General features: G+C 38.9%; 1 protein-coding gene across 5 annotated transcripts in view; it reads left to right on the top strand.

The window, feature by feature from the left end:
• The first annotated feature begins 5 nt into the window (after positions 1–5).
• LOC138962380 (serine/threonine-protein phosphatase 6 regulatory subunit 3-like) overlaps positions 6–16,206 on the top strand; it is a 28,364-nt gene continuing 12,163 nt past the window's right edge. For 3 of the 5 annotated variants that reach the window (XM_070334180.1, XM_070334183.1, XM_070334178.1), the window contains exons 1-20: positions 6–359; positions 3,206–3,271; positions 3,710–3,789; positions 5,050–5,136; positions 5,291–5,477; positions 6,675–6,812; positions 7,402–7,467; positions 7,695–7,807; positions 8,206–8,319; positions 8,616–8,745; positions 8,982–9,140; positions 9,706–9,831; positions 10,174–10,238; positions 12,431–12,549; positions 13,046–13,131; positions 13,244–13,330; positions 13,944–14,041; positions 14,545–14,605; positions 14,884–15,017; positions 15,570–15,820. In XM_070334180.1, coding sequence (XP_070190281.1) covers positions 3,212–3,271; positions 3,710–3,789; positions 5,050–5,136; positions 5,291–5,477; positions 6,675–6,812; positions 7,402–7,467; positions 7,695–7,807; positions 8,206–8,319; positions 8,616–8,745; positions 8,982–9,140; positions 9,706–9,831; positions 10,174–10,238; positions 12,431–12,549; positions 13,046–13,131; positions 13,244–13,330; positions 13,944–14,041; positions 14,545–14,605; positions 14,884–15,017; positions 15,570–15,820 — 2,161 coding nt within the window. In that variant the 5' untranslated portion in view covers positions 6–359; positions 3,206–3,211. The remainder of the gene's footprint in view (positions 360–3,205; positions 3,272–3,709; positions 3,790–5,049; positions 5,137–5,290; positions 5,478–6,674; positions 6,813–7,401; positions 7,468–7,694; positions 7,808–8,205; positions 8,320–8,615; positions 8,746–8,981; positions 9,141–9,705; positions 9,832–10,173; positions 10,239–12,430; positions 12,550–13,045; positions 13,132–13,243; positions 13,331–13,943; positions 14,042–14,544; positions 14,606–14,883; positions 15,018–15,569; positions 15,821–16,206) is intronic. The other 2 variants (XM_070334182.1, XM_070334179.1) reach the window with 2 other exon arrangements.

Here is a 16,206-nt window from a genome sequence, read left to right as displayed (position 1 = left end):
GAGACTTTGATCTACAGTACCTGGAAGCCATTTTGTTTTGAAACTGGCTATTCCCGCCGATGTAAACCAAAAAAATCCACAGTGAAAGTAAATTTGATGAGAGCAGTCATTAGTGAAAAGAGACATAACACACAGAGGAACGAACTTCGTGGCCTCTCAGTCATTTTGTGTGCTCATGCAGCAGAATGACGTTGTCATGATTGGGTTCGATCGTCGATTAGTGTTTTCGACTTTGGAATCGCTGCGAATTGATTGGGATTTCGTCTGCTGACATTCTGTTATCTACCATGTAAATACGATTGTCAGTCAAACTTCAAAGAAAACTCATATTCCTGACTAAAGGAAAACACGCAAACTCTGTAAGTGTCACCTTACATGTGCCAAAATTGTTCTGTGGTGTTTTGATGTCATTTTTTTACGTTCTTCTTCAAGGGGGTGGGGTAAGGTATGCCAATAACTAACCATCATGTTTGCAGGATTCATGTCCAGATATACTCTTACAGTGCGCATTTCATAAACGTTACACTGTGGTCGAATCTCAGGTACAGTAACAACTGACATGCCTAATACTCCTCACTGAGTTCATGACATGATCTAGGCCAAGGGCAAGGCCTTGTGAATCCAGACCATCGTTTTTCAGCTTTGAGGTTCTGCTACTAAGTGCAGCGGTAGAGAGTACAAGGTTGGTTCTAAGATGACACAAACATTACATGATGTGCATTCCTCCTGGAAGCTTAGTGCCCTGTTCAATGTTGTAGTTTGATTATTTGTATGGCCCGAAAGTAAAAATCGCTTCAATGATCAAGTCAAGCTATAGCTCTGTTTTGATACACTTTAGTTTCTAGTATTTGCAGACTATCTCATCCTCACAATAAGCATGTCGTAGTCGTACTAAACTCACATGCACATGCATGAGTGTGCAACTCACCCCCAACTGCAAAAAACGTTAACTAGGCTACCTTGTAAGCGCCTAGTATCGAGTAACTGCCCACCCCCTACTTTGGTCAGACTCTGCATAGGGTACAGTACCTAGTAAACGCCCACCCCCAACAATTGTATCGAAGGGAATAATGACTAAGCTTAGATGCTGAACGACCGCTATAATGATGATTTCATACTCATGTCACTGGAGTATCTGGATAGCCCAGCGAAAAGCAGATGAAGATTTGGAAAGCTCTTCTGAAGTTGAGGAGGTCTGCTTAAGTGCTTTGCTTGATTCAAAGGGAGCGAGTGAACAGATCCGTGTTTGATTACACCATGTTTGTCTTTAGGCAAGATATTGGCCTTCTGAACCACCTTACCTCTTTCTTGCCAGATAGCTTGGATCATTACAAATAATGAAATATGACTATTACTAGATGAATACCCGCTTCGCCGGGTACGGCTTCGCCGGGAAGAAGTTGAGCCGAATACCCGGCTGCGCCGCGCACCGCACGAAGGAAGGGAGATCAACGCGCAAAACACTGGAGAAGAGTAAAAATAGTATAACGGGAATATGGATTGAGCGTTGTCGACAGTGACCTTCAAAAAATAGAAACGGGAATATGGATTGACGCCACACGAAGGAAGGGAGATAAACGGTGAAAACACTGGAGAAAATAAGAGTTACTGGGAATGGATCCACAGAAAAACCAAAATCGGTTCAGCGCTGCGCGCTGAGAGCACGTGTTGAAATATCTCATCGATCAGGTTGTGTCCGGGGTGTAGCTGAATATGTCCACCAAATTTGAAACAGATCCATCGAGAACCTTGGGCGTGCATCGCAGACACACACACACACACACACAGACACAAGTCGTATATATATATATATAGATGCTATTCATTTTTTGCTTTTTTTGCATATGTATAACTATAAGTATAGTATTAATCTATTATATGTGTTCTTTCACGCTCACTGCGATTAACGGCGGTTCTACGGAGCAGACTTTTAGTCACAGCTTACATTTGAGTAAAAGATTTTTTTGTTTTGTTTTGGTGTTTGATTTCTATGATTAGTCACTCGCATAAAGCAAGGAGAGATGAAAAGGTTGGCTATTTGTGCACGAATACAACTTCTTTTAAAATGTTAACACCAAGCGTTCAAATCTCACCATTTCTAACAAGGAACTGATCCTGCACAGGGCACAGTACCTAGTGAACACCATTCCCTATCTTTGGGGGGAAATCCGTGCAAAAGGGGGGTGGGCACTTGCAAGGTAGTTTATGGTACTGATTTGGTTTTTGTAATAAATGCTAATATTTACTGAGTGCAAAGTGTTAAGCATTTTTGATGCATAAAGACAAATAATGACAAGAAAAGGAGAGGGCAATGAAACAATAACCAGACTGGCACATCAGCTTTATGACATGGTCATCCACATGCAGTGGCATGCACTTATGCACAGAATATATGTTGTAGAGAATAAGCTATGTCAATACTTAATTGTTTATAAATTTAGACATAACCCGTCTCCAGAGCGCAAACAAATAGTGAAATATCTGATTGATGAAGGATGGACTTGTCAAACCTCCTGACATAGACCTACAACTTGTCTACCACACATGCAGATTATGGAAACTCAGGCCCAAAATCCATGTCAGATTTTGGTAGTTCAAAGAGACACTGAAATACCATTGCATAACATTAAATGATTTATTCACAATTAGGACTGTATTATACTACTTATTGATGATTTCAAAGTTACGCTGGATGTACAGCTGCGTGCAAGTTGAAAGCAGTCTGGACTCACATGAAGACTCCCTGGTATTTTGGGGGAATCAGAATACAGTGGACACACACACATTAACAGTAATCCTGCTCCGCTTTTGAGACAATCTAATTCTGAGATAATCAGGTCTTTGAACTAGAGTCTTGGAAGTGGAAGTTAATTTACAGACATCGTGAATAGAAAATCTGAGAGCAAAGAATAAGGATCATAAATGAAAGCTCCAGGTTACTCAGCAAGCTACATGCTGGGACTTGCTGTTGTTAGTAAGTTGGGCAAACAGACTGCATTCTGGTTGTGAAGTCTTACATGAAATCCAAAATGCTTGCACTACCAGTCCCAAAATCAAGAATAAAAACCTCACCCTCTGCCCTTGTTAAATCATTCAGTCAAGTATTGACTGAACGTAAAATGACAAGGAAGTTTAACTATTCAAAGATTTAATATTGGTGAAGTCATGTGCAAAAAAATCTTGATCATATTGTTTTTTGTTTCAGGCAAAAATGTTTTGGAAATTCAATCTGCTGACTTCCTCTCATGTGGACACACTTCTTGAAAAAGAAGTAAGTTGACTGCGTTGTTAATGTTATGGCATTGCAGTATGAAATTTGTCACTGTACTATTTTGAAGCAATGACAGGAGTTCAGGGGGAAGATGTATTTGTTTGGGCTTCAAGGAACCACATTTGTTTAAAAAATTAATGTATTTGGAATTGGAGCATGTTGGCATTGTTGCGGAGTAATCCCCGCCACTTGAATCCAGAACAAGGACTTCATTGATCTGTTGAAGTATTTCGCAGTGAATGCTATTGCTAGACTCATTTGTAGAAATCAGACATTCTTAGTTTTACTCAGTGTGGGAAATTGTAGAATATCAGGAAGTGTTCATTTTCAACCAATGTGTGGTCTCTTTCTATTGTTACATTTCCTCATTTCCTTCCAGCTCTCTTTCAAAATTCAGCTGTAACATACAGGGAAATAATTCTTGCATTCTGCTTTTAGGATGTTACACTACGAGAACTCATGGATGAGGATGACATCCTGCAAGAATGCAAAGCTCAGAACAGGAAACTGATTGACTTGTAAGTGTGCAGGAGTATGTACATTTATCATTGTATGCATTGTGTATGTGGGTGTTTGATGTTAACCTGATTGTATTGAACGTTTGCTCTTTAAGTTTAATGCTTTCATTTGCTTGTGTAAAACTGCTATTTTTCCCAGATGGTCACGCATGTTTTTACATTTAGTCAAGTTTTGACTAAATGTTTTAACGTAGGGGGGGAATCGAGACGAGGGTGTGGTGTATGTGTGTGTGTGTGTGTGTGTGTAGAGCGATTCAGACTAAACTGCTGGACCGATCTTTATGAAATTTGACATGAGAGTTCCTGGGAATGATATCCCCGGACGTTTTTTTCTTTTTTTCGATAAATGTCTTTGATGACGTCATATCCGGCTTTTTGTAAAAGTTGAGGCGGCACTGTCACACCCTCATTTTTCAATCAAATTGATTGAAATTTTGGCCAAGCAATCTTCGACGAAGGCCGGACTTCGGTATTGCATTTCAGCTTGGTGGCTTAAAAATTAATTAATGACTTTGGTCATTAAAAATCTGAAAAATGTAAAAAAAATAAATTCTTTATAAAACGATCCAAATTTACGTTCATCTTATTTTTTATCATGTTCTGATTCTAAAAACATATAAATATGTTATATTTGGATTAAAAACAAGCTCTGAAAATTAAAAATATAAAAATTATCATCAAAATTAACTTTCCGAAATCGATTTAAAAACAATTTCATCTTATTCCTTGTCGGTTCCTGATTCTAAAAACATATAGATATGATATGTTTGGATTAAAAACACGCTCAGAAAGTTAAAACGAAGAGAGGTACTGTAAAGCGTGCTATGAAGCACAGCGCTACCGCGTCAAACAGGCTCGTCACTTTCACTGCCTTTTGCACTAGCGGCGGACTACGTTCAGTTTCATTCTGTGAGTTCCACAGCTTGACTAAATGTAGTAATTTCGCCTTACGCGACTTGTTTTCCTCTCTGTTAAATGTAAGATGGCTGATTTTAATATTTGTTTTCTGTCAAATGTTGGCCGTTTTACAAGGTGATCATCCCAATGGAAATATTTCAGCTGAGACAGTCATAAATTGCCATTTTCAAAAAGCATAACTATAAAAGCAATCATTATCAGAAATTCATATTCTATGGTCAACAAGAGTTCTTTCACAATCTTTGCCAACACATTTTTTTTAGTTACCTTTAAGTTCTGGTATACGTTTAGAAGATGCTAGTTCAGTTATGCATTTTTGTAATCCTCTTAAATGTTTTTCAGCTTGATTCAACCAGAGAACATGGAGGACATGGTTAAAATGATCACCAAAGAACCAGAAGACGACGTAGAAGAAAAACTTCGTTTCAAGTAAGTACAGTTCTAGTGTCATCGGTTCGCGGTGAATCATCCAGGGTATTTGCTATTGTATTGTCTTCATTTTTGTGTTTGATACATAACTTCAACTGTTTCATACAGCATTTTTTATCTTTCTAAGCCATTGTGAAATTTTTGTGTTTTACAGGTATCCAAACACAGCTTGCGAGTTGTTGACATCTGATGTGTCACAAATCAACGACAAGCTGGCAAGTGACAAAGAACTAGTCGACCAACTCTACTCTTTCCTGGAGTCTGAGAAACCATTGAACCCTCTCTTGGCTTCCTTCTTCTCCAAAGTCATGGGTCTTCTCATTACAAGGAAAAGCGAGATGGTGTGTGTCTGTTTACTCATTTCATTTCATACTTTTAAGTTTTCTGCTGTCTAAAGATAAAAATGATCATTAGATCTCAAGGTACATCCATCTTTTTACATTTAGTCAAGTTTTGACTAAATGTTTTAACATAGAGGGGGAATTGAGACGAGGGTCGTGGTGTATGTGTGTGTCTGTGCATGTGTGTGTGTAGAGCGATTCAGACTAAACTACTGGACCGATCTGTATGAAATTTTGCATGAGAGTTCCTGGGTATGAAATCCCCAGACGTTTTTTTCATTTTTTCGATAAATGTCTTTTATGACGTCATATCCGGCTTTTTGTAAAAGTTGAGGCGGCACTGTCACACCTTCATTTTTCAATCAAATTGATTGAAATTTTGGCCAAGCAATCTTCGACGAAGGCCGGACTTCGGTATTGCATTTCAGCTTAGAGGCTTAAAAATTAATTAATGACTTTGGTCATTACAAATCTGAAAATTGTAATTAAAATTATTTTTTTATAAAACGATCCAAAATTACTTTTATTTTATTCTTCATCATGTTCTGATTCCAAAAACATATAAATATGTTATATTCGGATTAAAAACAAGCTCTGAAAATTAAACATATAAAAATTATGATTAAAATTAAATTTCCGAAATCGTTTTAAAAACAATTTCATCTTATTCCTTGTCGGTTCCTGATTCCAAAAACATATAGATATGATATGTTTGGATTAAAAACACGCTCAGAAAGTTAAAACGAAGAGAGGTACAGTAAAGCGTGCTATGCAGCACAGCGCAACCGCGCTGAACAGGCTCGTCACTTTCACTGCCTTTTGCACTAGCGGTGGACTACGGTCATTGTGAAAAAATGCAGTGCGTTCAGTTTCATTCTGTGAGTTTCACAGCTTGACTAAATGTAGTAATTTCGCCTTACGCGACTTGTTTTCTCGGTCTTTAACTGAGTCATTGGGAGTGTGTGAACACAGATGAAGAAGAGAATGATTGCTTTGAAAACTGCTAGCTGTGTGATTTTTATACTCGCGCTCTCCCTGTCGGTAGCTGATATTGTATGCATGTGTGTGTGTAAATACAAGGTCTCTGGTGATTTTGGTGGAGAATGGAGAGGGTAGAAATACTTTGGAAATGTTTTATGTTATAAGTTCTTTGTTAAACCAGACCTTCCTTACATGTCTTTTTTTCTAATTTTACAGATATTTGAGTACCTGAAAGCACAGAAAGATTTTGTTGGTAGCTTGCTTCACCATATAGGCACTTCAGCCATCATGGATCTTCTCTTACGGCTTATCACTTGCATTGAGTCACCGGAGACGAGGCGTGCTGTGATAGAGGTAAAAGAAACCACATTCTTTTACCGTTGTTTGAGGTTTGGAAAATAAAGAGTATGCAAGGTTGAGTCTGTACCTTTTCCTTCTGTTTCTGACAGAAACAGTCACTGAATCAGTAGCTCGCTCAGCCACTCTCTCTTTCTCCACTGTTAATGTCAAAAATGGTTACCCTTGGGCAGACACAGTATTCTGTTCCTGTGCCTATCCCCTGATTTCTCTCATTGATTGGTGTGTTTTAGGTTGACTTGCATAGGTTGTTGGTCTTTTTAGTAAACTCTATGTGCCTTCCTTTCCATGTATGGATTTTGTAGGCTTCAAAAGCAGGGGACTGCTTTTATCAAGGTACTTGAATCTTTGTAGAAAAGAGTATTAATGCACAATATTTTCTCAGAAGTGTGCATTTGAACTGTTAAGAAAAAGGAGTTCAGATGGATTTTAAGTTGCAGTTGGCGGGTTAATTTTTATTATTTTTATTTTTTATAAAAGAAAAACAATTCCAGTTTGTTAGACTTGTAGTTGATGTACATTGCTTTGTGTTGCATTTGCTGAATTGGCTCTTGGTTAAAAACAATGCTTTGTTTCTATTTTGCAGTGGCTGAATGAGTGTCAGATAGTGCAAAGGCTAGTTGATTGTATAGTTCCCTCAAGCGACGAAGATGTAAGTAATCATTATGTGTATGTTCTCTGTTTGAAACTTTAATAGTTTATATCTAAATTTGTTAGAAATGAGGACATTAAAAGCTGCATGAGTTGCTAATTATATGTATGTACACGTCTGTTCTAGTGTCAAAAGCATTTCGAATGCTTTTGTATTTTGATAGTAACGGTATCAATCAAGGTGTGCATTCTTCATCAAATGAGGTTTTTGGTAATGTCATATTTCAGATTCACTGCAATGCTGCCCAGTCTTTATGTGATATTGTGAGGTTAGGCCGGGAGCAAATGATGCAGATGCAAGACACCTCTGATCCAGACCCTTTATTAACTACTATGGAATTGTGAGTGCTTTTGTTTCCTTGATGATTCAAACTTTTCGGTATAGAATTGATACATTTGAGTTGCTAGACTGTATATTCAATCCTAATAGTCAACTTCATCATAACAGATTTTTTGGTCCAGTTGCTTTATGATGTTAGTGTTAGGAAGTAGGACATAATTGTATAATAATTAATAAATTGTGATGTTAATTAACAGGAGGGTAGGGAAGCAGATTTAATTCACAGTTACTACAATTCTGAGTGACCTGCTGCAGCACAGATGGTCTCAGCTAAAAAGAAACTTGGTCAACATAGTTGGGGTACAAAGAGTTAAAAAACCAAAAAAATCCATGTCATGGAAATAGTGACATTTTACTTATCTAAGTTCTTAAACTGAGGTGCTGCATTGTTTATTTCAGAGAAGAAACTGTCTCAAAGTTGCTGAACAACATGTTTGAGCTGGAACAGAATGAGTCTGTCATTGTGAATGGACTCTTCGTCATTCACACACTGCTGGAAGTTCGAAAACAAGGGTAAGCACACAAGGGAGATCAGGACTGTTCATTTTGAATTTATGGAGTGTCTTTTGGTGTTATATATAAACTGTCATAGCTAGCGTCCTTTGTACTGATTTTCTCCTTTTTTTTATTAAATGAATCAAACATGTATTTTCTTACATTAGAGCTTTATTGGTCTTCTTGAGTGTTGTAAGAGGTGCGATCTTAGAACATATGAGTTTTGTAGTTAATGATGTCTTGAACTGTCGGATTCCCACTTCAGTGAAAGGTACATGTTATGTGTTGTTTGTGACTGTCTGTTGCATTGGCAGGCAAGAGGGACTGAACGACCAGATGGCAGCTATTGACACAGACCGGCTCTCTCAGGGAATCAACAACGTCATGGCAGCTATTATACCTCGCTTGAAGAACTTTCACAACCTGTTAGTAAACCCACCAAAGGTAAATAGCAGTGTCATGCCTTTTTTGTTTGCTTCTGTGTGTGTGTGTGTGTGTGTGTGTGTGTGTGTGTGTGTGTGTGTGTGTGTGTTACATTGTCTTCCATGTTTGGAAAGCGGTTCCCAATTTAATTAAGATTGTTCAATTCTTCTTTTGACAACATCTTGATCCTAGACTAGGACCTACATGAGGCATTGCCTTGTTAAAAATAATGCACAGTGTTTATTTGTCGCTTTCAGCAAAAATACAGTAGAATGCCAACGTCAGTGGGAACACTGGAGCCCCCACTGGGCAACGCTCGTCTTCAGGTGGCAAAGCTGATAACCGCCCTCGTGGCAACAAACATGCCTTCTGTCAACACTGAACTGGTCAACCTCAATACACTGCAGGCACTTCTGGTGAGGGAAGGGAGACAGAGGTTTTGTGTGTGTGTGTGTGTGTGCGAACATCTCAACTCTAATGGCACGCTTGATAGGGGAGGATAGAGAGAGTGTGTTACAGTGCGTGTGTTTGCATGCTTGCTAGCATATTTACTAGGGACCGGTTGTTTGGAATGTGTCAGATTGCTTAAAATATTCTCTCTGTGTGCAGAAGTTTTTCTAAATATTTGAACAGGTTAATTTGGAAGAGAAAAACAATTTTGACACTGTCAATTTTTCACAGTTTGGTATGGAAAGGTTACTTTGTGTATACTACATGTGGTACACAAAAGGATAGAACTGTCACAGTGTTGATCTGAGAAACAAAAGAACGTAAGTGCTCTATGTCGGTGTTGTTTAGACGTTATATATCTGTCAGTTGAAGGTGTGTTTGACTGTTGCCGGTGTTGTAGATTGTGACTGTTTCTGTCGAAGATGTCAGTCTACAAACTTGACACATTGTGATGATTGTACTTGCTGTGACGAAGATTTAAGAACTTCTTCCCATCTCAGCATTATGTTTACATGGTATGTCTGTGTGCAGGACTTGTATTTCAAGTACAGCTGGAACAACTTCCTTCACACTCAAGTGGAGCAGTGTGTGGTCTTGGTGCTCAACAACCCACCTGTGGAGTCTGATGGTGCCACACAACAGCCTCTCCTAAAACAGGTACACTATCTGCTGCAGTTGAGCATTGATGATATATTCAGGAGTTTATGTGTACCCTGCCCCTCAATCTACGCACACAATGTTAGGATATCTACTAAAGTCAGTCGACCTGTAGGTTCATCTGTCTGCATTTTCTCTCATGTTTGGTTAGGGTTTGAAGAGTATGATGATTTCCAGCAGAGAGCTATGACTGCAGTAATCTCACACAAGTCACATGACCTAGATTGTCTAATAATTATGCTGTGTGAAGAGTATATTTTTGTTAAAAATATATTGATGAATTCACACTGTCTTGTGAAAGAGTAGTGCCCAGTTGTGTAAAAGTTCATCCTTCTGTTGCAGTTGTTCGTAGATGTCAGATTGCCACAGCGGTTGCTAGAAGAATGGGAAGAAAACGACCAGCAACAGTAAGCATAAGTTTCAGATGGTTGCCTCTGTTGATTAGCTCACTCCCTACTGGCCGATTTTTCCTATGCTTTCCACTGTATACTGGCCATTTGTATTAGTTGGTAAAAAAATCATTACTAAAGAAGTACTCAACACAGATATTTGAAACTTTCAGGGTTTACTGTTGATATGTTGATGCCCTTCAGTGCAAAGTTTCAAGTGTTTTACTTAGAAAATAGCTGATTTAGGTGGGGGGTATAAATAACCCTTTTTTGACTCACATGCGAAGCAAAAGTGAGTCTATGTACTCACCCGAGTCGTCCGTCCGTCCGGACGTCCGTCCGTCCGTCCGGAAAACTTTAACGTTGGATATTTCTTGGACACTATTCAGTCTATCAGTACCAAATTTGGCAAGATGGTGTATGATGACAAGGCCCCAAAAAACATACATAGCATCTTGACCTTGCTTCAAGGTCAAGGTCGCAGGGGCCATAAATGTTGCCTAAAAAACAGCTATTTTTCACATTTTTCCCATTTTCTCTGAAGTTTTTGAGATTCAATACCTCACCTATATATGATGTATAGGGCAAAGTAAGCCCCATCTTTTGATACCAGTTTGGTTTACCTTGCTTCAAGGTCAAGGTCACAGGAGCTCTTCAAAGTTGGATTGTATACATATTTTGAAGTGACCTTGACCCTGAACTATGGAAGATAACTGTTTCAAACTTACAAATTATGTGGGGCACATGTTATGCTTTCATCATGAGACACATTTGGTCACATATGATCAAGGTCAAGGTCACTTTGACCCTTATGAAATGTGACCAAAATAAGGTAGTGAACCACTAAAAGTGACCATATCTCATGGTAGAAAGAGCCAATAAGCACCATTGTACTTCCTATGTCTTGAAGTAACAGCTTTGTGTTGCATGACCTTGGATGACCTTGACCTTGGGTCAAGGTCACATGTATTTTGGTAGGAAAAATGTGTAAAGCATGTGAGTCGTATGGGCTTTGCCCTTCTTGTCTGGCATCAAAATTACGCTGAACGCAGGGCCATCACTTCAAATTCGCGTGGTTTACTCACTCACTACGAACCACTGCTATCGCAGTGGTCCCATGCACACCACTACACCACGAACCACTGCGATAGCAGTGTTTCAGCACGTGGCAGTGTTTCAGCACGTGTCGTACTGGTAGACGCCATTGTTGTTATGCAAATTTGCACAAAGCCAGCGAGTACGAAATCAAACCTCCCGTCATCGTTCTACAGCAGACAGAAGTGAAACTAGCTTGGTAATTTGCAGACGATTGGTTAAACTTGAGAGCCAGCCTCTCTATTTTCGTACAAAAATTGACGTCATTGAGCTAAAAAAATCCAAAGGTCAAAAACTGCTATCGCAGTGGTTCGTGGGGAAGTGGTGTGCATGGGACCACTGCGATAGCAGTGGTTCGTAGGGAGTGAGTTAGTCTGAAAGAATGTTCCCATCTGTACATCGAGAGGACAATGGGAACTTGAGCGCTCCTATCTGATTATGCCTGTCAGTCAAAGAATTCTCGTGACCTGGGTCAGCCAATCAGAGTAACACACCTGACGTGATGAATATTCACAGGTCAAATGCGTTTGACACAACAATCTCACAAGATAAACCATGTTGAACATGCGTTTCGCTTGCTTCACTTTTTCTTGTTGAACAGAGAGCGACAGATTTAGAACTGACTCCAGACGGATGGAAAATGACGTAACGATACATTTGACGTAAAGCGAGTGACGCAGTTTAACTGGATTTTTTCGTACTTTGATCATTTAGATTTCAAGTGAGCGGGTCGGCATTGCACACTCAGAGGATGGGCGGTGCCTTGCTGTTCCGTAAAGCACCCACCGACAAAACTTGCTTTTCAGTATTTTTTAGATAAAGAGAGTATTATCTGACAGCATTTGAAATGTCATTCTTTAGAATAAATCACGCTGATATTGTTGATTTAAATTTTTACTTTGTCTTGTTAATTTTTAGCTTGATAAACAAAAAGGGTCCCTGCCTGAACGTTATAACATTTAGAGGGTCACCTAGAATCCGTCCTGATTGGTCAAAAAGCCATATGGGGCATTGAATTGGTAATAAACATATATATAAATGAAGAATTCTTTGACTCTTTGAAAAGTGTTGGTTCGTGGCAGGATAAATTATAGAGTGGCTCATGTGTGTGTCAGGAATAAAGAAGGAGGGAAGCGGAAGGGGTTCATGGGCCACCTAACCAAGATGGCCAATGCCTTGACTTTATCAAAAGAGCGAGGCTGCAATACGGACTTGATCAAGGACTATTGGGCAGGTAAGTGTGTTTGTGTCTTTGCTGCCCCACATGTCTCTATCCTACAGAGGGATTTGCGGGCAGCAAATAATGTTTTTTTGTGGGTTGTTTGTCAACGTATGATATGCGCTTGCCAACAAACAGGCAACAGTAGAAGGCTTAGGGTTAATGTTGTGCCATAAAAAATGGTTTGACTACTGTTCCTGAACCTGAGCATAATAAGATGGAAGAGTTAGAGCTATTCTCTATTTTAGAACAAAGATGTTTGTGATTAGAATATTTTTGGCCACAAAACAGCACACATCAAGAGAATGGTATTTCTGAACTTTTTCAAATTTGTGAGAAAGCAAGAACAGAACTAAAACTGAATTGCAAAATTGGCATAATTTACTCTTTTCCAAACAATTTTTGCTTGAGAACTTCTCATCAGTTTCACATGTGGTCAGCAAGAACAACTGCATTTTAAAGATCACGTATGGATGAACTTTGTAACACCTGACATTCTTTGTTCTTACAGAATTACCAGAAGAGTGTAAACAGAAGTGGGATGCTTTTGTTTTGGGTACTCTTACTGACATCAACAAAAAGAACACCGTTGAATTTGTAAGTATATTTCCTCTCACAGATACTAACATTTGCTTACTGTGTTTTAAATAAATTAATCAAAATTGTAAGTTTATTAGTGGAGTCATTAATTTGTTCCTTTTTTTCGTAGCGTGGTCATCCTCTGGCATCAAGCAGTGAAGATGACGATGCTGATTTCAAAGACATTCCTTTCCCACAAGACACAGCTATGCAGCAGGTGTGTATGATTCATGCTGCCAATCATTTTGTGTGCATTGTTCATTTCTTCAACAAACTATAATCATGAGGTTTTTTTTAGAGCCAGTAATATAGGTATAATAGGTATAGGTATTATATATGTTGCTTGTTGTTATTATTAAAGATAAAATAATGATAGCGTAAGGCAGATACCCAAAATTGAATGAAAGCATTTGTAAACATTTACGTGTACCTCCTTCCAACTCCACCCAGCCAGAATCGCTATCTCTTTGTTGGAAAAAAAGAACAAATTAAAAAAAAAAAAAAAGTCATGCATGTCAGATAAGCTCTCTGTTTAGCTTGGATTAGGAGATGCATAGCTAATGATGGTTGATTATTGTCTGAATATTTCATGCTACTTTTTAGCAATTTATCCTAGCATAAATTTTCTTCTGTTAACATTGTTTTCATGCTCATCTTTTGTTGTTGTGATCTCTTTCATTTTGAGTTATCTTTATGTTTGTGTACACTGGTAGTTCATTGTATTTTGTTCTGCCACACAACACTCACCTTCTCTGACACGACAAGCATTCGGGAGGGTCAGGTTTGTAGCGTTTCTGTTTGAAAAAGCATTTATATGGTTTGTTCATCAGGCCTTCTCTGATTACCAGTTGCAACAGATGACCAGCAACTTTATAGACCAGTTTGGTTTCAACGAGGAGGACTTCGCCGAGCAGGAGGAGAAAATAGAGTGAGTTGTGGCTTTTTTACAATGTGGTTTTGTTTGGTGTGAGTTTTGCTGTGATGTTCGAATATGAAATAGAGAATTGTGAAATTGCAGTATTTTGTGTTGAAATGTTGGTATGATGGAAGCAGTTTTGTTGTGTCCTTTGAAATGAAACGGAAAACTGAAATTGCACAATTTTGTAATGAAATGTGTGTATGCTAGAAGAAAAGATGAGGAAACTCTTTGCTTTTGAGGCAAGATCTTTTTTCTGTTCTCTTTATAATGTTTACTTAATTTGATTAAAAAGCACATTTTCTAGCATCCTAATTATTATAAGGAAATTGGGGTCCAGTAAAGAGAGGAAAAAGGTAGAAAGATGTTTGGCCCTACAGATCCCTTTCTCATCAATGCTGATTTGCTTGGTCGTAAAGGAATGGCCACACATTTTTGCTTGTGTGTGTTTTTTTCCCTTAATATTAGCACCGTCATACACAATGCGGACTGAAGTCAATGTTTGCTTTTTGCAGTGAGCCGTTCTCTCATCGGATTTCTAGCATTAACTTCAACCTTCAAGCAGATGAGGTCACAGTAAGTACACTGATGGTTGTGCCAGTTGATAGTTGAACATTATCTTTTGGTATTTTAGTACATGATTATATGTATGCTTATGTCTAACCTGAACTTAATGTATGTTTTTGAAAACGTGTGGAGATGACTTGTCTTTGTTATCAGTGTGCTAAAAAATATTTGGATACCATTTTCCCCCAAGTCAATGGATGAATGCTATTTTTAGTAGACAAAATGTAAAAAATGTCAGCTGTGCCAATAGAGCAAACATTTTCAGGTTCAGTTTCATATCATTTCAGCAACCCAACAATACAATGTTCGACCAAGCATGCAATGATCGCATCCAGCAGTTTGATGAGGACGACAGCGACGAAGACATCTGGGTGGAAAAGCCCCTCACCTTCGACAAAAATGCACAGCATATGAGGTCAGGGTAAGTAGAGAAAAAGCAAGAAACCAAAGAATAAACAAGAAAATAAAAATGTGAGCGTGAAAGTAAGCTGCGCTACTGAAAAGGAAAAGGTGATTGATTAACAGAGTGGAGGATGATAGCTTGTTTTGCATTCTGTATTGCAATAATAGTAATAAGGGTATTTATATGGCGCAAATCCAAAAATAGTTCTAAGCGTCTGGTATGGTAATTTGAGCATAGCTGCTCGCTGGTTTGCACTTTGGGTTTATTGCAGTTCTAGACAAATCACTTTTAATTTTAGGTATATGTAAGTAAGTAGGAAAAGACTTTTAGAGGGTTTCAATGTGAATGATGTGGAAAATGTGGTATTGAATTAGCCTCTTGACCGCAGACTTTTGAAGAATCCATGAATAAGGTAACAGGGTCTAGAGACTGTTCCTGTTTTAAACCTTGAGAGAATATCCATAGGACTAATGACAGGTTTCAAAAGGATAAATTCAGTCAATTTTGTCTAGTGTAAACTGTATGAGACATGGATATTAAAAGTGAACACTGTAGTGGTGGGCCTTGCAGTCGGCTCCAAGGGCAGACGGCCCGCGCCAACAGCAGCGACGACAGCACAGACAGTGAGGAGGAGCTGGACTCCCCCCACTCCATTCCACAGCAAGCAACCCCCCTCTCCACCCCCTCCCCAGTCTCTTCTGCTGCTGCTGCGTCTGGCACTCCTCCCTCTGCCACCTCCACCCCTGTCCCTACATCATCCGTCACCATCCCTACCGTCATGGCTGCTGCTGCTGAAAAGATGGATGTGGACTTTTCCGAAGGTGAGCTGCAAGGAACAAATTTGCAGACTTAATTTGTCTCCCTAATTCTCTCTCCCTCTTTCTCTCTTATTCTCTCTTTCTCCCTCATTTTCTCTCTCTCTCTCTCTCTCTCTCTCTCTCTCTCTCTCTCTCTCTCTCTCTCTCTCTCTCTCTCTCTCTCTCTCTCTCTCTCTGAAATTCTTTTTGTTTCAGTCTATTGTCTCTCACACATTTTGTATGTGCGTGTGCAGCAATAAGAACTTGTTTTTTCCAAGTTTTTTGACAATTAAACTTGCTCTTGTGTCTTTGATTGTCTTGAATCCCAATTGCCCTTCTGAAGGTGCCATGTCAACAAACTTTTATGTGTCAATGCTCTTAAAGACTACAACAAAACAGCTTACTGACAA

The sequence above is a fragment of the Littorina saxatilis genome, linkage group LG3 (genome assembly GCF_037325665.1).
Source record: "Littorina saxatilis isolate snail1 linkage group LG3, US_GU_Lsax_2.0, whole genome shotgun sequence".
NCBI lineage: Eukaryota > Metazoa > Mollusca > Gastropoda > Littorinimorpha > Littorinidae > Littorina > Littorina saxatilis.
This window is presented reverse-complemented; position numbering and strand designations above follow the sequence as displayed.